General features: G+C 41.2%; 1 protein-coding gene across 1 annotated transcript in view; it reads right to left on the reverse strand.

Moving 5' to 3' along the window:
• Nucleotides 1–835: 835 nt before the first annotated feature.
• The window catches only part of RNF126 (ring finger protein 126), a 136,363-nt gene continuing 114,637 nt past the window's right edge, over nucleotides 836–22,561 (reverse strand). Inside the window, exons 7-9 of the mRNA XM_077254149.1 lie at nucleotides 15,505–15,598; nucleotides 7,366–7,481; nucleotides 836–4,385 (exon numbers count right to left, since the gene is read on the reverse strand). Of these exons, the coding sequence (XP_077110264.1) occupies nucleotides 4,230–4,385; nucleotides 7,366–7,481; nucleotides 15,505–15,598 (366 nt within the window). The 3' untranslated portion in view covers nucleotides 836–4,229. The remainder of the gene's footprint in view (nucleotides 4,386–7,365; nucleotides 7,482–15,504; nucleotides 15,599–22,561) is intronic.

Here is a 22,561-nt window from a genome sequence, read left to right on the forward strand (position 1 = left end):
AAAATTAATATACATACAAGTCCCATGTAACAGACAGACAATGACAATTTTCTGAAAATCATTGCATCATATTACTGGCCAATGGTTCAGAAATTGCTTATCCTGTTCTCCCAGGACACCAATAGCCTTCTGTAATAAGATACAGAAAGGGTTAGACCTCCTGCAGTAAACTTAGATAGCTGTATATTACATATATGAAAAAAATTTAAATAAAATACGATGCTGATCAGCTCACATAACATTTCATTTTTTGTCTCAAGTTCACCGTATACAGGGTTCAGAACAGTGCCGGCCTGAGAGAGTCCGTTTTTTTTTTTTTTTTCCTTCTTAATTTATGCAGCATATTGAAGATATTTCAAGGGAAAAGGCCAATACTGGACCATTCCTTTACTTTCTCACTGCGGAGATGCACAAGAGAACTAGAAAATCTTCACGTGTCCGCACACAATACCACATTCTGACGAAAGCCATCTCTTCTGTCACCCCCATTCACATGAATGCCAGATGTATTTATCAGGTTACCGCCATCCACACTAGGTGGTCAGCCAAAATAAAGTTCAACAGACTTAATTATGTAACAACATTGCCAGTCTGCAGAGGGCACTTGTTCGTTGTAGTCTTGTGATCCCACAGTATCACACTGAAACAAGCAGTCTCTTTGCAGTGACCAGGCTACTTCTTCACTGGCAAACAAAAAAAACCAAGTCCTGTAGTGAGTTAGGAAAGGTCTGTAGCACAAAACAGACTAAAAAGGCACTGTGCATGAGGATATAAGTGCACGGTTTTCAGAGCTTTGCTTTAGGTCAAGACACCTTTCAGATCACATTTGGGGATCCATGGTCTCATACATTTTTTAATCAAACTATATTACACTTTAAAACAATGGATTGGGGAAACACATCGCAGCACACAATCCCTTCTGGTTCATTTGACAAACCACAGATACTATGAACCACTGCATGGTGCCTTCGTGAGGCACTATATTATCCCCTAAAAAAAAAAAAAAAAATACAGATTTCGGAATATGTCTTCTGATGCATGCCAGTTGTTTTCCTCATGTGCCTCCAAATAAAACTGCAACCACAGTATGGACCCCTAACAAGCCGTGGGAGTTGTGTTACAGATCGCTGGAATAATAGAATGTGTCTATAAGACTATTGTGTGTATGCGGTCTTACATTTTCTTTAGGGAAGATTCTAATGCATCTTGTATCAAGATCAGAGGCTCCTTTTTTACCACTGTAGGCAGCACGAGTGGCTGAGCCAGCAACGGACTCAATCACCGCTGCAGCAGCATCGCTGGACATTGGGAGGGGGATTACAGCGGGTTCTGATTTTATTGCAGCTGAAATAATATGGGGCAAGAAAATTTAAACATGGACAATCGCTTTAAGTTCTTCATTCTGAAAACCTTTGATCTAATTGTCAGCACATTGTTCTGTGGGCTGTGAAAGGACAAAACCACATGAAAGGCTTTGGCTTGAAGGCTATGTGCACACGTTGCGGATTTTGCTGCAGATCCACAGCGGTTTTTACAGTGCGGATTCGCAGCTGTTTTCCCTGAGTTTACAGTACCATGTAAACCTATGGAAAACAAAATCCGCAGTGCACATGCTGCAGAAAAAACGTGCGGAAACGTAGCATGTCAATTCTTTGTGCGGATTCCGCAGCGGTTTACACCTGCTCCATAATAGGAATCTGCAGGTGAAATCCAGTGCTTTTTACCTGCGGATTTCTCAAAACAGGTGCGGAAAAATCCGCAGAGGTTCCATCTACGTGTGCACATATCCTAAAAGAGCACCAATCAGGTAAAGAGTGGAACATTTTTGCTCTTATTTTATTAATGCTAGTCCACCTAGTATTTTTTTTTAATCTATCACATATTCCTAGAGTTCCAGAGGTATAGTCCTTTTTATATAAAGCTAACTTTTATTGTCTTTACTAAGGGGATGTTACTCCTAAGATTGTCTGGGGCATTCAATGACTTTAGTCTGGTCTGCATTATTACCCTATGAACAATGCACCCTTGGAAAAACAAACCCATCAAAATTAGAAATAAACAGACCCATATCTCTAAAACAGTATTGCTTATTAAATAAAATATAAAATACTCAGGGGAACAGTGAGAATAAAATACTGTATATACTCATGTATAAGTCTACCCGAGTAAGCCGAGGCACCTCATTTTGCCATCAAAAACTGGGAAAACTTATTGACTTGAGTATAAGCCGGGTATGCATTGTCCCCCCTCATTCCTATCCTGGTATGCATGGCTCCCCATCCCCGTCCTTGTATGCTTGGCTCCTTTTCCTAGTCCTTGTACGCATAGTTCCTATAAAACAAACAAACAAAAAAAAAAAGACATCCTACTTACCTTCCCTGCACCTTGTTCTGGCTGGGCAATCACATGTCCCCGCTTATTAAGGAAATGAATATTCACACCACGCTTATGGGAGTGGAGAGAGGTGAATATTCATTACCTTAATGAGCGGGGATACGTGATCACTCGGCCAGAAAAGCTGATGGTACCAGAACAAGATGCAGCGAGGGCGCGCAGGGAAGGTACGTAGGATGTGTGCTGGAAGCCTGCGGCTGTAACTGTGTGCGCTATAAGAGAAAGAGCAGTGAATATTAATTTATTTTTAGCAGCGGGCACAGGCTTTAGCCGCAGCCTCCTGCCTCTGTGACCCGCTGCTCCATTTCAGGGACTATGACTCATGTATAAGCCGAGGGGGGGGGGGTATTTTCAGCACAAAGAAAAAGTTGCTGAAAAACTTGGCTTATAAATTAGTATATACGGTACTAGTAAAAATTGTCCAAAACAGAAAAAATGGCTGTATCTTATTGGACCAGCATTGTGCATGTGTTGATAAATATCATGCATATTCTGCCGCAAAAATTGAGCAGTGGTGCAGATTCAAAATCCACATCATGAAATGACGTGCAGAGAATTTGTGATCTGGCAGTGGATTTTACCTTTTGCAAAGGGTGACATAATTGCCATTTACATCTGCTGAAGGTCCGCAGACCAAACAAGGGAAGGAAATGTTACCATGTTGTGTAAACTAACTTGTAATACTGCATGTTGCCTAAATATTAGAGAGTAACATGCTTGAAGTATAGCTATAAAAAACATATCTAACAGTATTTTGCATTCTCATTTTACAGAACAAATATGGCCCCAACCGAGTTTCACAAGCGAATTGAGGAAAATGGTTATAATACCTACTCTTCTTTAAGATGGCGTTACAATGGACATTTCATGTACCTGGCTTTAAGAGGCAATGGACTTACAAAACTGGCCAGCAGAACTCGTCACACACATTATTCTACACATTTCTTACTGTTATCAATATGATTGTTCTGCAAGTCATTAAAGACTCATTCAGCCAAGTGTTTCCTTAGTTGGCACCCAAAGTCATCATTTTAAGAAAAATGAAATGCACAGGAGATTGTGTGAACTTCCAACACAATCCAAGTGTACGCTCATTGTAAACTAAGCAAAGATAAACACAAATAAATACATTTGTACATAAAATACAAAATACTGTAAAACAGAAAAAAAAATATAGATTGCCTTTATCCTAGAAGGAACAAGTAACAAAAAACTTGATTGTAGATGGATTCACAATGGAATAAAATGGACATTGAATGATGAAATATGCATGGTAGCACAAATCATTTTTGTCCCATGGCCCAAACTGCATAATTATGTAGGCGATCGTAGCACAAGTTTCCTTTGGAACCACGGCCGCCACCTCACTTCTACAGGTAGGAAACAAAATGCACTTCTTTAAACATTGTGCAGTAACTCCTCATGCCAAGAGCACCATTAATCAAACTTGTTTAATTTAATGATTTAAAACCTCAAAGCAGTAAAAAATAAGAGTGATAAAAAGGAGTTATCACACCTCTATATTTTAAAAGAGGAAACCCAAACCCATTGGACAAAAAAACAAAAGAAAAGTCACACCCACGCACTCTCTTCCATGCCAGACTATGAAGGGGGAAATTAAATTCATGAACAGTTTGGTTCTTAGCTGTTCCACTTGGGAAGGAGAGAGAGAGACACTTGGACTTAACCCCCATCTGTCTTGGTGTCCTGTTCAGGGAACTCATGGGCAGGGTTCCCTCTTCGGCTCTATATGCAGTGTTAAGAAAGCAGCAGATGAGAGGGTGGTGTAAGGAGCTGGTGTCCAGCAGCTGCTCCCCCCTCCCCATCTCTGGTGCTCAGGAATTATTGGCAGAATTATTTTCCTCAGTAGGGGAGGTGGAGGATGAAGATGAAGCAGAGGAAGCCGAGAAATTGATATCTGTTAGTCCCGGGGGATTGGTGGCTGTGTTCTGACCACTCAGGCTTTTCCTACATACAGGACATGTATCATGCTGTTGGAAAGAAAATAAGATTTGTTAGGTTGTGGGTATACCCATACACTCCTAGCAAATATCTTCAAGTACATAAAATGCAAATAGACACCATTTACAAAACTCTAAAAAAAAAAATAAAAAAAAAAATAATAATCATGTGATCAGAGTTTAAGAACAAAAAAACATAAGAATTGTGTAAAGAATTTAATTTTGGTAGAGCAGCAGTTACAATATCTGAAAATTTAATAAAATGCAATGGATTCATCAACTCATGCTTTCCATCATTTTTACATACAAATATGGCTTTATTATTACATACTCTATGTTCCAAATTATTATGCAAATTACATTTTTCTCAGATTTTCCTAAATGGTCGGTGCAAATGACAGTCAGTCTAATAAAAGTAATCACCCCTTAGAGTACATCGAATTTTATTGAAGAAACCTCCCAATGATAACAGTATAATCTCCAAAATGAATAAACACTTAAAATGCACTGTTCCAAATTATTAGGCACAGTAGTATTTCTAAACATTTGATATGTTTTAAAGAACTGAAAACGCTCATTTGTGGAATTTGCAGCATTAGGCGGTCACATTCACTGAACAAAAAAGCTATTGAACTCCAAAACATCCTAACAGGCCAAGTTACATGTTAACATAGGACCCCTTCTTTGATATCACCTTCGCAGTTCTTGCATCCATTGAACTTGTGAGTTTTTGTAGAGTTTCTGCTTGTATTTCTTTGCATGAAGTCAGAACAGCCTCCCAGAGCGGCTGTTTTGATGTGAACTGCCTCCCACCCTCATACATCTTTTGCTTCATGATTCTCCAAAGGTTCTCTATAGGGTTGAGGTCAGGGGAAGATGGTGGCCACACCATGAGTTTATCTCCTTTTATGCCCATAGCAGCCAATGACTCAGAGGTATTCTTTGCAGCATGAGATGGTGCATTGTAATGCATGAAGATGATTTTGCTCCTGAAGGCACATTTCTGCTTTTTATACCATGGAGGAAAGTTGTCAGTCAGAAACTTTATATACTTTGCAGAGGTCATTTTCACACCTTCAGGAACCTTAAAGGGCCCTACCAGCTGTTTCTCCATGATTCCGGCCCAAAACATGACTCCTCCACCCCCTTGCTGTTGTTGCAGCCTTGTTGGGACATGGTTGATATCCACCAACCATCCACTACTCCATCCATTTGGACCATCCAGGGTTGCTCAACACTTATCAGTAAACAAGACTGTTTGGAAGTTAGTCTTCATGTATGTGTGGGCCCAATGCAACCATTTCTGCTTGTGAACACTGTTTAAGAATGGCTGAATAGTACGTTTATGCACCACAGCAAGCCTTTGAAGGAGCCTACACCTTGAGGTTCGAGGGACTCCAGAGGCACCAGCAGCTTCAAATATCTTTTTGCTGCTTTGTAATGGCTTTTTAGCAGCTGCTCTCTTAATCCGATGAACTTGCCTGGCAGAAATCTTCCTCATTATGCCTTTACCAGCACAAACACATCTGTGCTCAGATACAGCCACAAATCTCTTAACAGTACGATGATCACACTTAAGTTTTCAGGAAATTTCTAATGTTTATCCCTTCACAAAGGCATTGCACTATTTGATGCTTTTCAGCAGCAGAGTGATCCTTTTTCATTCCCATGTTACTTGAAAACTGTGACCTGCTTAATAATGTGGAACATCATTTTTAAGTAGTTTTCCTTTAATTAGAATCACCTGTAAAACTAATTATCACATGTGTTTAAGATTGATTTCAGTGATCCATTGAGCCCTGAGACAATACCATCCACGAGTTTATTTGAAAAACAAAACAATTAAATCTTTATCACACTTAAATCCAATTTGCATAATAATTTGGAACACAGTGTACTAGATGGTGGCCCGATTCTAACACATCGGGTATTCTAGAATATGTATGTAGTTTATTTATGAAGTAAACGTGAGTAAACTATGTGGCAATGTGACTGACAGAACTTGTACAGTAAGGCTACTTTCACACTTCCGTCTTATGGCATACGTATCAATGCGTCGTTTTGGAGAAAAACCGCATCCTGCAAAGTTGCCCGCAGGATGTGTTTTTTTCTCCATAGACTTGCATTAGCGACGTATGGCCACACGTTGCATCTGTCGTGCGACTGATGCGTCGTGCTTTGGCGGCCGCGACGCCCAAAAAAGTTCAATGTAACTTTTTTTGTCTGTCGGTTCCGCTTTTTCCGACCGCATGTGCGGCCGGAACTCCGCCCCTCCTCCCCGCTCATCACACTGGGCAGTGGATGCGTCGTAAGACTGCATCCGCTACCCACGTTGTGCTAAATTTGGCACAACGTCCGTCGGTACGACGGAAGTGTGAAAGTAGCCTAAACGTGACTGAACTACATGGCACTGTGACTGACAGAACTTGTTCAGTACACGTGAGTTAACTACGTCTCGCTGTGAGTGGGGGTTAAATTCCACACCAATATCGCTGATCGGTCGTGCCAGCTGGCCGCGACCTATCAGAGACGCGGGATTTCCATTACAGACAGAATTAGACGATTATATAGTAGACTAGATTGTGGCAAAGACTTCCAATTCTACATGTACCATGCTGATAGACTCCTCAAAAAGGCTGAATGCTGTCATAAGTTCAAAGGGTACTTCAACTGGGTATTCAAAAAAAAGTGTGTGTATTGGGAACCACTTTATTTTATTTTAGTTCTATGAAATTTATTTTACAAAATAAAAACCTTGCATTTTAACAATTGGGTGTAGACTACTGTATGTGTCCAATCAATATATTAGGATTTTGTTATAACAACCACTGACATGGACAAAGTCCTAATAATTTGCAGATATATCTTGTTCCACATTTCCAGGACAGACTGGGAATGACAGATGTAGCTCATCTGCACAGCTATATCACTGTTGTGTTCAGCCAGCCAGTGGAAATCATCTTGTGGTACATCTAATAAAAAAGGAGAAGGAAATGTATTTCATACTGACCTGCTCTAACCAGGGGATGATGCAGTTATTATGAAATAAGTGATTGCAAGGAAGCTGCCTCACATTTTCACCAACTGTATAATCCTCCTTACATACCGGACATTCCAATCCGGATCCTGGGGAGTACAGAAACATAAGCACAACTTTACAAAAACAAACATGTATTCAAAGTTCAATCTCACCTATTTAGAAGCTGTATAAATACCAGCATGTACAATGAACAATTGTTCAAAACACTGACAAAATCTATACTTTGAAGGGTTTTATGGATATCGTACATTAGTGCTGTGCAATACAGAAGAGGGGTATCTTTTTCCTAGAAAAGCCTTGCTATGAGCCATGTACTTGTCAGCATGGTAAATATTGCCGAGTTTTGTTATATCACTGGCAAATATAGTTTTAAAAAGATACGCGCAGCTGCTATAAAAAGAAAAAAAAGGGAAGCACAATTATTCTATTTATCATTTTGTGCAATCATAGTTAGGGTCCATCAGTGCCATATAAGTATTATGCATGTGCTGCAGCAATAAGGGACAAAGGTGCAGAACACTTGTTTCTATTTGCCTATTATCTTATAAAAAATATATATTTAATGTCAATCGCTAAACAAAATAACTTTTTATAATAACCATTAAAAAGGGCATAAGAAAGCCTAACGGTAAGTTCACATTAGGCTTTTTCAGCATTTTCTGCAGCAAAAGCTGATCTCTTGGCAGGAAAAAAACTGCAGAAAAAAACAACAGGTTTTTCTTGCGTTATTTGCTGCGGATTTGGCATGCTAAATTTGTCTCTTGTGCATGCTGATAAACTTTAGTGTTGCAAGAAAAATCCTATTCTATAGAATCAGGTTTTGGCACTAAAAAAAGCAGCAAAACCTGATGCCATTGTTTTTACCACCCATTCATTTCAATTGGTGAAAAACACTGAAAGAAGTGACATGCTCCTTTATGTAGTTAAAAAAAAAAACAAAAAAAAACTACTGATGACAAAAACCAAGCTGAGTGCATGAGATTTCTGAAATATCAGAATTTGCTGGTACTGTAAAACACAGGTGAAAGTTTGCATAGAAAAACGCTGCAAAAATACCTACTGTGAACTTATCCTTAAAGGGGTTGTTTCTCAATTATAGCTGAGCACTTATCCACAGAATAAGTGATACAGTAAGGCCGGCGTCACACCTAACGTATAAAAATACGGTCGTTTTTTATGGCCGAGATACGCAGAAATGTTCCTGAACAGTGATCCGTATGTCAGCCGTATTCAATGCGAGGATGCGATTTTTTTCTCCAAAAAGTTTCCCTGTGTAATCCGTATGGCGAGATTTTCTTGCCGGCTTGCAAAATGGACATATAATGGATCCATGGGCTCAAATATTCGTACAAACATTATATTGTATAATACAAAATAAAAAAAAATAAAAAATTTATATATATATATATATATATATATATATATATATTATACACACACACACACACACACACACACACACACATATATACACATACATACACACACACATACATACATACAGTACAGACCAAAAGTTTGGACACCTCATTTAAAGATTTTTCTGTATTTTCATGACTATGAAAATTGTACATTCAAGCTGAATGCATCAAAACTATGAATTAACACATGTGGAATTATATACTTAAAAAAGTGAGAAACAACTGAAAATATGTCTTATATTCTAGGTTCTTCAAAGTAGCCACCTTTTGCTTTGATGACTGCTTTGCACACTCTTGGCATTCTCATGATGAGTTTCAAGAAGTAGTGACCGGAAATGGTTTTCACTTCACAGGTGTGCCCTGTCAGGTTTAAAGAGTGGGATTTCTTGCCTTATAAATGGGGTTGGGACCATCAGTTGTGTTGTGCAGAAGTCTGGTGGATACACAGCTGATAGTCCTACGGAATAGACTGTTAGAATTTGTATTATGGCAAGAAAAAAGCAGCCAAGTAAAGAAAAACGAGTGGCCATCATTACTTTAAGAAATGAAGGTCAGCGAGTCCCAAAAATTGGGCAAACTTTGAAAGAATCCCCAAGTGCAGCAGCAAAAACCATCAAGCGCTACAAAGAAACTGGCTCACATGAGGACCGCCCCAGGAAAGGAAGACCTTCTGAGGATAAGTTTATCCGAGTCACCAGCCTCAGAAATCGCAGGTTAACAGCAGCTCAGATTAGAGACCAGGTCAATGCCACACAGAGTTCTAGCAGCAGACACATCTCTACAACAACTGTTAAGAGGAGACTTTGTGCAGCAGGCCTTCATGGCAAAATAGCTGCCAAGAAACCACTGCTAAGGACAGGCAACAAGCAGAAGAGACTTGTTTGGGCTAAAGAACACAAGGAATGGACATTACACCAGTGGAAATCTGTGCTATGGTCTGATGAGACCAAATTTGAGATCTTTGGTTCCAACCACCGTGTCTTTGTGAGACGCAGAAAAAGTGAACAGATGGACTCTACATGCCTGGTTCCCACCGTGAAGCATGGAGGAGGAGGTGTGATGGTGTGGGGGTGCTTTGCTGGTGACACTGTTGGGGATTTATTGAAAATTGAAGGCATACTGAACCAGCATGGCTACCACAGCATCTTGCAGCGGCATGCTATTCCATCCGGTTTGCGTTTAGTTGGACCATCATTTATTTTTCAACAGGACAATGACCCCAAACACACCTCCAGGCTGTGTAAGGGCTATTTCACAAAGAAGGAGAGTGATGGGGTGCTACGCCAGATGACCTGGCCTCCACAGTCACCAGACCTGAACCCAATCGAGATGGTTTGGGGTGAGCTGGACCGCAGAGTGAAGGCAAAATGGCCAACAAGTGCTAAGCATCTCTGGGAACTCCTTCAAGATTGTTGGAAAACCATTCTCAGTGACTACATCTTGAAGCTCATCAAGAGAATGCCAAGAGTGTGTAAAGCAGTTATCAAAGCAAAAGGTGGCTACTTTGAAGAACCTAGAATATAAGACATATTTTCAGTTTCACACTTTTTTGTTAATTATATAATTCCACATGTGTTAATTCATAGTTTTGATCCTTTCAGTGTGAACGTACAATTTTCATAGTCATGAAAATACAGAAAAATCTTTAAATGAGAAGGTGTCTCCAAACTTTTTGGACTGTAATATATATATATATATATATATATATATATATATATATATATATATATATATATATATATATATATATATATATATATATATATATATATATATATACACATACATACATATATATATATATATATACACACAAGCTGTACTACCCGGCTTCGCCCGGGGTAATAACTGCTGTTAGCAAAATAGAATGTGTTAACAAAAATTTATTCTGCACAAAAAAACCTCAAAACAAATAGATAGAAATGTAATTATTAAAAGGCAAAAACTAAGCTAATAGAAGCATTTTACAACATATATTTCAACACCAGAGATATTCCACACAGATTTAACTAAATTAGCCAAGTAATGTGAAGTAATCTTCTACTACTTATTCGAGAGCATTTTGATAAACGACATTCTTAGTTTTTCCTTCAGGTGCAAAGGCAAACAGATTTTTGGCTGTTCCAACTCTTGAACAGGCCACATAAAGTTGACCATGAGAAAAGCATGGAGATTGTAAATCTAAGCTAGCTGAAGAGCCCGGCGTTGCCTGGGCATGGTAAATATCTGTGGTTAGTTATAGCACCTCACTTCTCTTATTTTCCCATCACGCCTCTCATTTTCCCCATCACATCTTTCATTTTCCCCCTCACATCTCATTTTCTCCCTCACACCTCTCATTTTCCCCCTCACTCCTCTTATTTTCCCCCTCACTCCTCTCATTCCCCCCTAACACTTGTCATTTCGACCTCACATCTGTCATTTTCCGATCACTCCACTATTTTCCCTCACTCCTCATTTTGCACTCACACCTTTTCATTTTCACCTCACACCTCTCATTTTCACCTCAGTATATACATGTTTGTCATCTCCCTTATATATAGTATACACCTGTATGTCATCTCCTGTATATAGTATATACCTGTATGTCATCTCCTATATATAGTATATACCTGTATGTAATCTCCTCCTGTATATAGTATATACCTGTGTGTCATCTCACCTATATATAGTATATATCTGTGTGTCATCTCCTCCTGTATATAGTATATACCTGTATGTCATCTCCTCCTATACATAGCATATACCTGTATGTCATCTCCTCCTGTATATACTATATACCTGTAGGTAATCTGCTCCTGTATATAGTATATACCTGTGTGTCATCTCCTGCTGTATGTAGTATGTACCTGTATGTCATCTCCTCCTCTATATAGTATATACCTGTGTGTCATCTCTCCTGTATATAGTATATATCTGTGTGTCATCTCCTCCTGCATATAGTATATACCTGTGTGTCATCTCCCCTGTAAATAGTATATACCTGTGTGTCATCTCCTCCTGTATATAGTATATATCTGTGTGTCATCTCCTCCTGTATATAGTATATACCTGTATGTCATCTCCTCCTGTATATACTATATACCTGTAGGTAATCTGCTCCTGTATATAGTATATACCTGTGTGTCATCTCCTCCTTTATATAGTATATACCTGTATGTCATCTCCTCCTGTATGTATGTACCTGTATGTCATCTCCTCCTCTATATAGTATATACCTGTGTGTCATCTCTCCTGTATATAGTATATATCTGTGTGTCATCTCATCCTGCATATAGTATATACCTGTGTGTCATCTCCCCTGTAAATAGTATATACCTGTGTGTCATCTCCTCCTGTATATAGTACATATCTGTATGTCATCTCCTCCTGTATTAGACCTCGTTCACACGTTATTTGGTCAGTATTTTTACCTCAGTATTTGTAAGCTAAATTGGCAGCCTGATAAATCCCCAGCCAACAGTAAGCCCACCCCCTGGCAGTATATATTAGCTCACACATACACATAATAGACAGATCATGTGACTGACAGCTGCCAGATTCCTATATGGTACATTTGTTGCTCTTGTAGTTTGTCAGCTTATTAATCAGATTTTTATTTTTGAAGGATAATACCAGACTTGTGTGTGTTTTAGGGCGAGTTTCGTGTGTCAAGTTGTGTGTGTTGAGTTGCGTGTGGCGACATGCATGTAGCGACTTTTGTGAGATGAGTTTTGTGTGGCGACATGCGTGTAGCAGCTTTTTGTGTGTCGAGTTGCATGTGACAGGTTAGTGTAGCAATTTGTGTGCAGCAAGTTTTGCGCATGGTGAGTTTTGCGCGTGGCGAGTTTTATGTGTGGTGCCTTTTGAGTATCTGCAAGTTTTGTGTGAGGCAACTTTTGCATGTGTTGCAACTTTTGTGCATGTGGCAATTTTTCCACGTGTGCAAGTTTTGCGTGTGGCGAGTTTTCCATGAGGTGAGTTTTGCATGTGTGGCGAGTTTTGCATGTGGAGAGTTTTGCGCGTGGCGAGTTTTGAGTGGCAACTTTTGTGTTTCAACTTTTATGTGGCGAGGTTGGTGTATGTGTGGTGAAATATGCGCTGAGGGTGGTATATGTGTTCGAGCACGTGGTAGTGTGTGGCGCATTTTGTGTGTGTGTTCATATCCCCGTGGTGGTGTGGTGATTATCCCATGTCGGGGCCCCACCTTAGCAACTGTACAGTATATACTCTTTGGCGCCATCGCTCTCATTCTTTAAGTCCCCCTTGTTCACATCTGGCAGCTGTTAATTTGCCTCCAACACTTTTCCTTTCATTTTTTCCCCATTATGTAGATAGGGGCAAAATTGTTTGGTGAATTGGAAAGCGCGGGGTTAAAATTTCACCTCACAATATAGCCTATGACGCTTTCGGGGTCCAGACGTGTGACTGTGCAAAATTTTGTGGCTGTAGCTGCGACGGTTCAGATGCCAATCCCGGACATACATACACACATTCAGAGATAGATATAGATATATATAACACATGCATACATACATACATACATACATACAGACACACACACACACACACACACACACACACACACACACACACACACACACACATACATACACACCTATACTATGTGTAGACATTTACTCTATTCTATTTTAACCTGTCAAGAGTGATGTTACTGTAAACCGCACTGAGTTGCCGGCCTTTCTATAGAACACCAGTGTGTATTTCTCACACTGATTGTCCCTGTGGTGTGCAAGTTTTTCCTCCAACCCATAGACTTGCATTGGCATATTTCGGGCGTAATATGGTGACAATCGCAGCATGCTGCGATTTCGTACGCATGTATAATACGGCCGAGAAAACAACGGATGATAGGAGCTGCCCCACAGAAGAACATTGGTTCGAGTGCTATGCAATTTGTTATCGCATAGCATCGGTCTGTATTACGGTGTAGTGTGACGCCGGCCTTAAGCGTCTGACCCCTGCGTGTCTGCTCCAGCTGTACTACGTGATTTCAAGTCCCATAAAAAAAAAAAAAAAAAAAAAAAAAAAAAAAGGTAGAGGCTGCAGTGTGTACTAACAACCTTCTAGTAGTCTTAAAAGTTGTTGTCTGACAATAACATCATTTGAGGGCTTTCAGAACTCACCGGGGGGGGGTGAGTATTTCAAGGTGTGTATACAGACCACAATGCCAAGTCTGACCACGGGTCTCCGACTCAGACTGAGGCTTTGTGCACATGCTGAGGATTTTGCTGCGGATCCCCAGCGTTTCCGCAGCTGCGGGGCCGCAGCAGTTTCCATGCGTTTACAGTACAATGTAAACATATGGGAAACGCAATTCGCAGTGCCCATGCTGCAGAAAAAAAAACGCGCAGAAACGCAGAGGTTTACATTCCGCAGCATGTCAATTCTTCGTGCGGAATCTGCAGCGGTTTACACCTGCTCCATAATAGAAAACCGCAGGTGTAAAACCTGGACAAAAACCATGGTAAATCCACGGTAATTCTGCAGGTAAAAAGCAGTGCCTTTTACCTGCGGTTTTCACAAATCCGCTGCGGAAAAATCCGCAGACCTCAAGAATACGTGTGCACATACCCTTACAGTTTCATCGAGTACGTCTGTCTGTATAAGAACCATGAAGTATTCTAGTGGTAACCCAGCCCTAGGCAGGGTTTAGAAAGGTGCATTTCATGGTCCACATCACTCAACCTGAACTATCGGCCTCATGTGTCTTTATAAGGCTGTAAGTTCAGGTTAGGAAACCAGTGGTTAGTCTCTACATTATGGTCTTCGTACAGGGGGGTTATAGGCAGGTCCTATTTCACTTCACACTATCTCCCCTTGAGGAAGCGGCGTGTGTACGCCGCGAAACGTGCGTCGGGGGCATCCACCGGTGGGATCCCTTCTCCTCTTCCCCCCCCTCTGCATGGGTAAGCATGGTGTCCACACCTGTTGCGGCTGTGTCTTGGGCTTTCTATCACGATGTACCAGTGCACCTGTTTTAGATTTCGTTGCCGGTTACTGACATAGTCTCTTCACTTTTGTGCTCCTTACTTCCCATGCGACCATTACTTTTCGCTATGTAGTGTCTATTGTTTACACTGCTGTGTAGGATTATTCCCAACAGGGGTTACTACATGGTGTCTATTGTTCAACACTGTTTGCTTAATTACTGTGCATAGCGCTGGGGTGGAATGGTTAAGGGTTTGTTCTTCTTCCCCTTTCATGTAGTGCTGTGGAACATTTGGTACAAGTACCCATGTCCTGATTTTAACATTGTGTATTAATAAAGATTCTTTTTATATATTTGTACTTCTGGCTCCTGGTTCTCCTTTTCTTTGATATTTATGGTTGGAGCCATGAATTTAATAATCCGGGTTATTACCTTACATATTTACTAGTACCTCTTCCCAGGTCTGTTTGCTATGTATCCGGATCCTTTGTTAAGACTAATAAAACGCCTGTCTGAATCCAGACTTAGGCCATGGTCACACGTTCAGTATTTGGTCAGTATTTTACCTCAGTATTTCTAAGCCAAACCCAGGAGTGGGTGATAAATACATAAGTGGCAATGTGTTTCCTTTATACTTTTCCTCCAATTGTTCCACTTCTGATGTTGGCCAACAAACACATGAACGTAGACACAGACATTTGAACATAGAAGGGGTCTTTTTTTTTTTTTTTTTAAAGGGTAACAACTTGCACTCACCCACATGTTCATCTGTTACTTGGACTGTAGGAAGGGCTTGGATCTTCTCGTTGTCAGCAGGAGGTGGTCCAGTGTTTTCAAACTGGTTAAGCAACTAATTTAAACACAGTAAAAATATAAATCCTTATTATTGAACATCATTCTCTATTGACCAACGTCTTGCTTTCTCCCTTTTAGGCCATGTTCACACTTTGCGGGTTTTACCGCGGATCCGCGGCGATTTTGATGCTGCGGGTCCGCAGCAGTTTCCATAGGGTTTACATTTACATGTAAACCCTATGGAAACCGCAATCCGCTGTGCACATGCTGCGGGAAAAACCGCGCAGAAACGCAGCGGTTTACATTCCGCAGCATGTCACTTCTTTGTGCAGAATCGCTGTGCCCATGATGCGAGAAGTAAGCGGATCATGTGTGGATGGTACCCGGGGTGGAGGAGAGGAGAAAAAAAAAAAAAAAGAATAAAAATAATGATATACTCACCTCTCAGCGCTGCACGCGGCCGTCCGGTCGCAGGGTTGCTGTGCGAGCAGGACCTGCGGTGACGTCGCGGTCACATGACCGTGACGACGCGGTCACATGACCGTGACGTCACGAAGGTCCTTCTCGCACAGCATCAGAGGGTGAGTATAAACCATTTTTTAAATTATTTTTAACATTACTATTGATGCTGCATATGCAGCATCAATAGTATAGGAGTAAACCCGCAATGGAAACCGCAAAACAAACCGCGATAAATCTGCAGGGATAACCGCAGCGGTTTTGCCCTGCAGATTTATCAAATCCGCTGCGGGAGAACCTGCAGAGGACCCCGCAAAGTGTGCACATAGCCTTATACTTCCAAAAGTCATAACTTATTTTTCCACTGACCTTGCTATATAAAGGATTTGCAATTTTTTAATTTTTTTATTTAACCCCATTCACGACCAGAGGTATTTTCATTTTTTTGCTCTTCTTCACACAGTCATAACTTTTTATTTTTCGGTCCATATGGCCACGTGAGGGCTTGTGTTTTGTGGGACAAGTTGTACTTTTGAACGACACCATTGGTTTTAACGTATTGTATACTGGAAAACCAGTACAATTCCATTTTTATTTCTTTTTTACCATGTTCACCAAATGCTAAAACTGACCTGCCATTATGATTCTCCAGGTCATTACAAGTTCACCAAATATGTATAGGTTCTTTTTTATTTAATTTTTATTTTAAAAAAAATTCCAAAGTTTGGTAAAAATAAAAAAATCATCATGTGATTGGGTCACTGGTGGGCGGGATTTACGACACGCTTCCGGTAAGTGTAAGTTAAATGCTGACAATTGAAATTGACAGCGACATTTAAGTAGTCAACAGCTGCGGGTAGATTGCGATTCCAACCGTGGCGTTTGCAGGCACATCAGATGTATATATATCAGCTGTCATGTGCCTGGAAAGGGAAGGCGGAAAGGGAAGGCGGAAAGGGAAGGCGGAAAGGGAAGGCGGAAAGGGAAGGCAGTAAGGGAAGGCAGTAAGGGAAGGCAGAAAGGGAAGGCGGAAAGGGAAGGCGGAAAGGGAAGGCGGAAAGGGAAGGCGGAAAGGGAAGGCGGAAAGGGAAGGCGGAAAGGGAAGGCGGAAAGGGAAGGCGGGGTGGAGTCAGACATCGGTATACTATTATGCCTGATGTCGGAAAGGGGTTAAAATTTTTTATTTTTTTTACACAGGTTTTCTTTAACAAAAAACCCCCCACATATCAAGATATGAATTTTGCTACCTCTCAACCTTGAATTGTATTGTTTTTTTTAGGGGTTTGCATCAGTTCATGTACAGAAAAGGTCTACAATTGTGAACTTTTGATTTTGTTTTCATTGTGAAACAAACACCAAATAGGACAAAATAACTGAAAACTTCAGTGTGCATAACTATTCACCCTCTAAAGTCAGTGCTTTGTAGAACCTCCTTTTGTGGAAATTACAGCTGCAAGTCCCTGCAAATCCCACTGGGATTTCTGCCCATTTCTCAAGGCAAAACTGCTCCAGCTCCTTCAAGTTAGATGGTTCCGCTGATGAACAGCAATCTTCAAGTCAGAATACAGATTCTCAACTGGTTTACGGTCTGGGCCACTCAAACATTTACACATTTCCCTTTAAAGGGAAACTGTCAGCAGGATTGTGTTGTGCAATCTACAGGGTCAGGTCAGCGCTACTATACTGATTAAAATGATACCTGGGTTGATGAAATCCATCTTGTGGCTGTTATTTACCGTTTTCTTCGAACTATAAGACGCACCCCAAATTTTGGGGTGGAAAATAGCAGAAAAAAAAAAAAGATTTTTATGAGATGGTGTCCGTGTTATTGTCCAAATTTAAGGTATCTTACCTGAGGGCTGGTGGTGGTACATGTTGCATTTTGTTGCGGTCGGCGCAGCATCAAAACGACACATGCGTAGGCATCTGCATAACATTCGCATGGCCTGCGTACCCAATGTTAAAGATAGGTACGTAGGACGCATGCCGATGTAGGTGGAGCTGAATGGAAGAGGTGTGGCAGTGGGCAGGGCTTAACGGAGGAACTACACAGCCCTCCGCAGCTCTGCCCAACGCAAGTGTGAAACCAGCCTAAATCAGTACAATGTCCCAAACTGATACAGTCTGTAGGTTACTGTGCACAATACTGTTGACGGGTTCCCTTTAATTCACTAAGGTGTTGCTTTAGCAGTATGCTTTGTGTCATTGTCTTGTTGGAAGGTGTACCTCCATCCCAGTCTCAAATCAGTGACAAACAGATTTTGCTCAAGAATATCCCGGTATTTCATACCATACTTCTTCCCCTCGACTTGGACCATTTTCCTTGTCCCTGCTGCAGGAAAACATCCCCATAGCATGATGCTGCCACCATGTTTCACTGTGGGGATTGTGATCTTGGGGTGACGAGCTGTGCTAGTTTGGCACTAGACATAATTTACCTTGGTGTTCAATTTTTGTCTTATCTGACAACAGCACCTTCCACCATACATTTGGGGAGTCTCATGTATTTTGGCAAACTCAAAACAAGCCTTACAATTATTGTGTGCAAGTAAAGGCTTTTTTCTGCCCACTCTTCCATAAAGCCACTTTTATGGAGTGTTCAGATTTTTGTGGTCACATGGACAGATACTTCTGTCTCTGCTTGGGAGCTCTGCAGCTCCTTCAGCATTACCTTTGGTCTCTATGCAGTCACTCTGAATAATGCCCACCTTGCCTGGGTGGAGTGTTTTGGTGGGCAGTCCTCTCTCGGCAGGTTTGTTGTGGTACCATGTTCTTTCCATGTGACAATAATTGATTTGATGATGCTCCGGGAGGGGGATCTCTTTGATCTTCATGGTGTTTGGACACTGGTGCCTCTTGGTTAATGGTGTTGCTCTGTGGCCCTTCAGAAAAGGTGTGTGTATATACGGACAGGTCATGTGACACTTAAATTGCACACAGTTGGACTTCTTTACACTAAGCATGTGACTTATGAAGGTAATAGTTTGCACCAGAAATTTTTAGGGGCTTCATATCCACATGACAATTTTTAGTTATTTGATCCCATAAATGTAATATATGCCTATATTTTTCTCACTCCAGCAACTTAAGACTATTTAGTACTGATGCATCATACACAAACCAGATTACAAAAATATTTAACTCCTTAACGTCCAATGACTGATATATCCAACACTGGACGCCTCACACTCTTTGGCTTCAGTGATGAGACCGCACCTTTTCTGACACATGATAGCTGCTAACATGTTAAATGCTGCTGTTAAACTCAGACAGCGGTATTTAGCATGCACACCCTGTAGGCGCATCACTAATCGTGCCTGTGTCACATGACCGCGGGTCGCCGATGGGTTGGCATGACAACTCGGGGTCTGCTGGAGACCCCTGTGGTTGCCACTGCCAGATAGCTATGAGCATTTCTGCACCACAAAGCAGTGTTGCAGCCCTGCTCTGTGTAGCACAAGCAATCGGTGCAGCTTCAAGCCTCCCACGAAGACTATTGAAGCTAGAAAGATATTAAAAAAAAAAAAAAAAAAAAGGTTTAACCCCTTTCCAACATCGGGCGAAATAGTACACCGATGTCAGAGTCCCTCCCTTTGATGTCGGCTCCGGCGGTGAGCCCACATTTTTCCCAGTACCTGCTTTGAACAGCTGGCATGTGACCAAAATAGCCGTGGGTGGAATAGCGAGCCACCTGCGGCTATTAACCCGTTAAATGCCATTGTGAAATGTTGACAGCTGCATTTAACTCGCACTTCCGGCCATCGGGCCCGAAACCCTCCCACCGGTGACCAGCGGGAATCGCAGGTAACCGGTTCACTGGCATGACAATCAAAGGTCTCCTGGAGACATCTATGGTTGTCACTGTTGGATGGCTGTGAGCACCACCCAGTGGTCCGTGCTCATAGAAAGTGAGTAATTCTACTACATAGAGGTTATCTGATCATCGCCTCTATGTAGCAGAGCCGATCGGGTTGAGGCAGCTTCCAGTCTCCCATGGAGACTATTGAAGCATGCAAAAAGTAAAAAAAAATAAAAATATATTATTATTACTATTTATTATTATAGCGCCATTTATTCCATGGAAGGAATAAATGTGAGGAAGGGTATACATAATAAAAACAGGTACAATAATCTTGAACAATACAAGTCACAACTGGTACAGGAGGAGAGAGGATCCTGTATATATATATGTATATGTATATGTATATATATATATATATATATATATATATATATATATATATATATATATATATATATATACACACACACACACACAGTGGGGCAAAAAAGTATTTAGTCATTCAGCAATAGTGCAAGTGCCACCACTTAAAAAGATGAGAGGCGTCTGTAATTTACATCATAGGTAGACCTCAACTATGGGAGACAAACTGAGAAAAAAAAATCCAGAAAATCACATTGTCTGTTTTTTTATCATTTTATTTGCATATTATGGTGGAAAATAAGTATTTGGTCAGAAACAAAATTTCATCTCAATACTTTGTAATATATCCTTTGTTGGCAATGACAGAGGTCAAACGTTTTCTGTAAGTCTTCACAAGGTTGCTACACACTGTTGTTGGTATGTTGGCCCATTCCTCCATGCAGATCTCCTCTAGAGCAGTGATGTTTTTCGCTTTTCGCTTGGCAACACGGACTTTCAACTCCCTCCAAAGGTTTTCTATAGGGTTGAGATCTGGAGACTGGGCTAGGCCACTCCAGGACCTTGAAATGCTTCTTACGAAGCCACTCCTTCATTAACCTGGCGGTGTGCTTTGGATCATTGTCATGTTGAAAGACCCAGCCACGTTTCATCTTCAATGCCCTTGCTGATGGAAGGAGGTTTGCACTCAAAATCTCACGATACATGGCCCCATTCATTCTTTCATGTACCCGGATCAGTCGTCCTGGCCCCTTTGCAGAGAAACAGCCCCAAAGCATGATGTTTCCACCACCATGCTTTACAGTAGGTATGGTGTTTGATGGATGCAACTCAGTATTCTTTTTACTCCAAACATGACAAGTTGTGTTTCTACCAAACAGTTCCAGTTTGGTTTCATCAGACCATAGGACATTCTCCCAAAACTCCTCTGGATCATCCAAATGCTCTCTAGCAAACTTCAGACGGGCCCGGACATGTACTGGCTTAAGCAGTGGGACACGTCTGGCACTGCAGGATCTGAGTCCATGGTGGCGTAGTGTGTTATTTATGGTAGGCCTTGTTACATTGGTCTCAGCTCTCTGCAGTTCATTCACTAGGTCCCCCCGCGTGGTTCTGGGATTTTTGCTCACCGTTCTTGTGATCATTCTGACCCCATGGGGTGGGATTTTGCGTGGAGCCCCAGATCGAGGGAGATTATCAGTGGTCTTGAATGTCTTCCATTTTCTAATTATTGCTCCCACTGTTGATTTCTTCACTCCAAGCTGGTTGGCTATTGCAGATTCAGTCTTCCCAGCCTGGTGCAGGGCTACAATTTTGTTTCTGGTGTCCTTTGACAGCTCTTTGGTCTTCACCATAGTGGAGTTTGGAGTCAGACTGTTTGAGGGTGTGCACAGGTGTCTTTTTATACTGATAACAAGTTTAAACAGGTGCCATTACTACAGGTAATGAGTGGAGGAAAGAGGAGACTCTTAAAGAAGAAGTTACAGGTCTGTGAGAGCCAGAAATCTTGATTGTTTGTTTCTGACCAAATACTTATTTTCCACCATAATATGCAAATAAAATGATAAAAAAACAGACAATGTGATTTTCTGGATTTTTTTTTCTCAGTTTGTCTCCCATAGTTGAGGTCTACCTATGATGTAAATTACAGACGCCTCTCATCTTTTTAAGTGGTGGAACTTGCACTATTGCTGAATGACTAAATACTTTTTTGCCCCACTGTATATATATATAATTGTGGCCTGATTCTAATGCATCGGGTTTTCTAGAATATGCATGTCCCAGTAGTATATGGACAATGATGATTCCAGAATTCGCGGCAGACTGTGCCCGTCGCTGATTGGTCGAGGCAACCTTTATGACATCATCGTCGCCATGGCAACCATTATGACATCTACGTCGATACAGTGCCCGTCGCTGATTGGTCGAGGCGAATTCGCGGCAGACTGTGCCCGTCACTGATTGGTCGAGGCAACCTTTATGACATCATCGTCGCCATGCTGTGCCCGTCGCGGCCTCGACCAATCAGAGACGCGGGATTTCCAGGACAGACAGACAGACAGAAAAACCCTTAGACAATTATATATATAGATGATGGAGGAGCATTATACCGCACTGTGCAGCATTATACGGTGATGGGGGAGCATTATAACGCACTTTGCAGCATTATACGGTGATGGGGGAGCATTATACTGCACTGTGCAGCATTATACGGTGATGGGGGAGCATTATACCGCACTTTGCAGCATTATATGGTGATGGCGGAGCATTATACCACACTATGCAGCATTATAAAGGATGATGGAGGAGCATTATACCCCACTGTGCAGCATTATAAAGGATGATTGAGGAGCATTATACCGCACTGTGCAGCATTATGCAGTGATGGGGGAAAAT

The sequence above is a fragment of the Ranitomeya variabilis genome, chromosome 1 (genome assembly GCF_051348905.1).
Source record: "Ranitomeya variabilis isolate aRanVar5 chromosome 1, aRanVar5.hap1, whole genome shotgun sequence".
In the NCBI taxonomy this organism is placed as follows: domain Eukaryota; kingdom Metazoa; phylum Chordata; class Amphibia; order Anura; family Dendrobatidae; genus Ranitomeya; species Ranitomeya variabilis.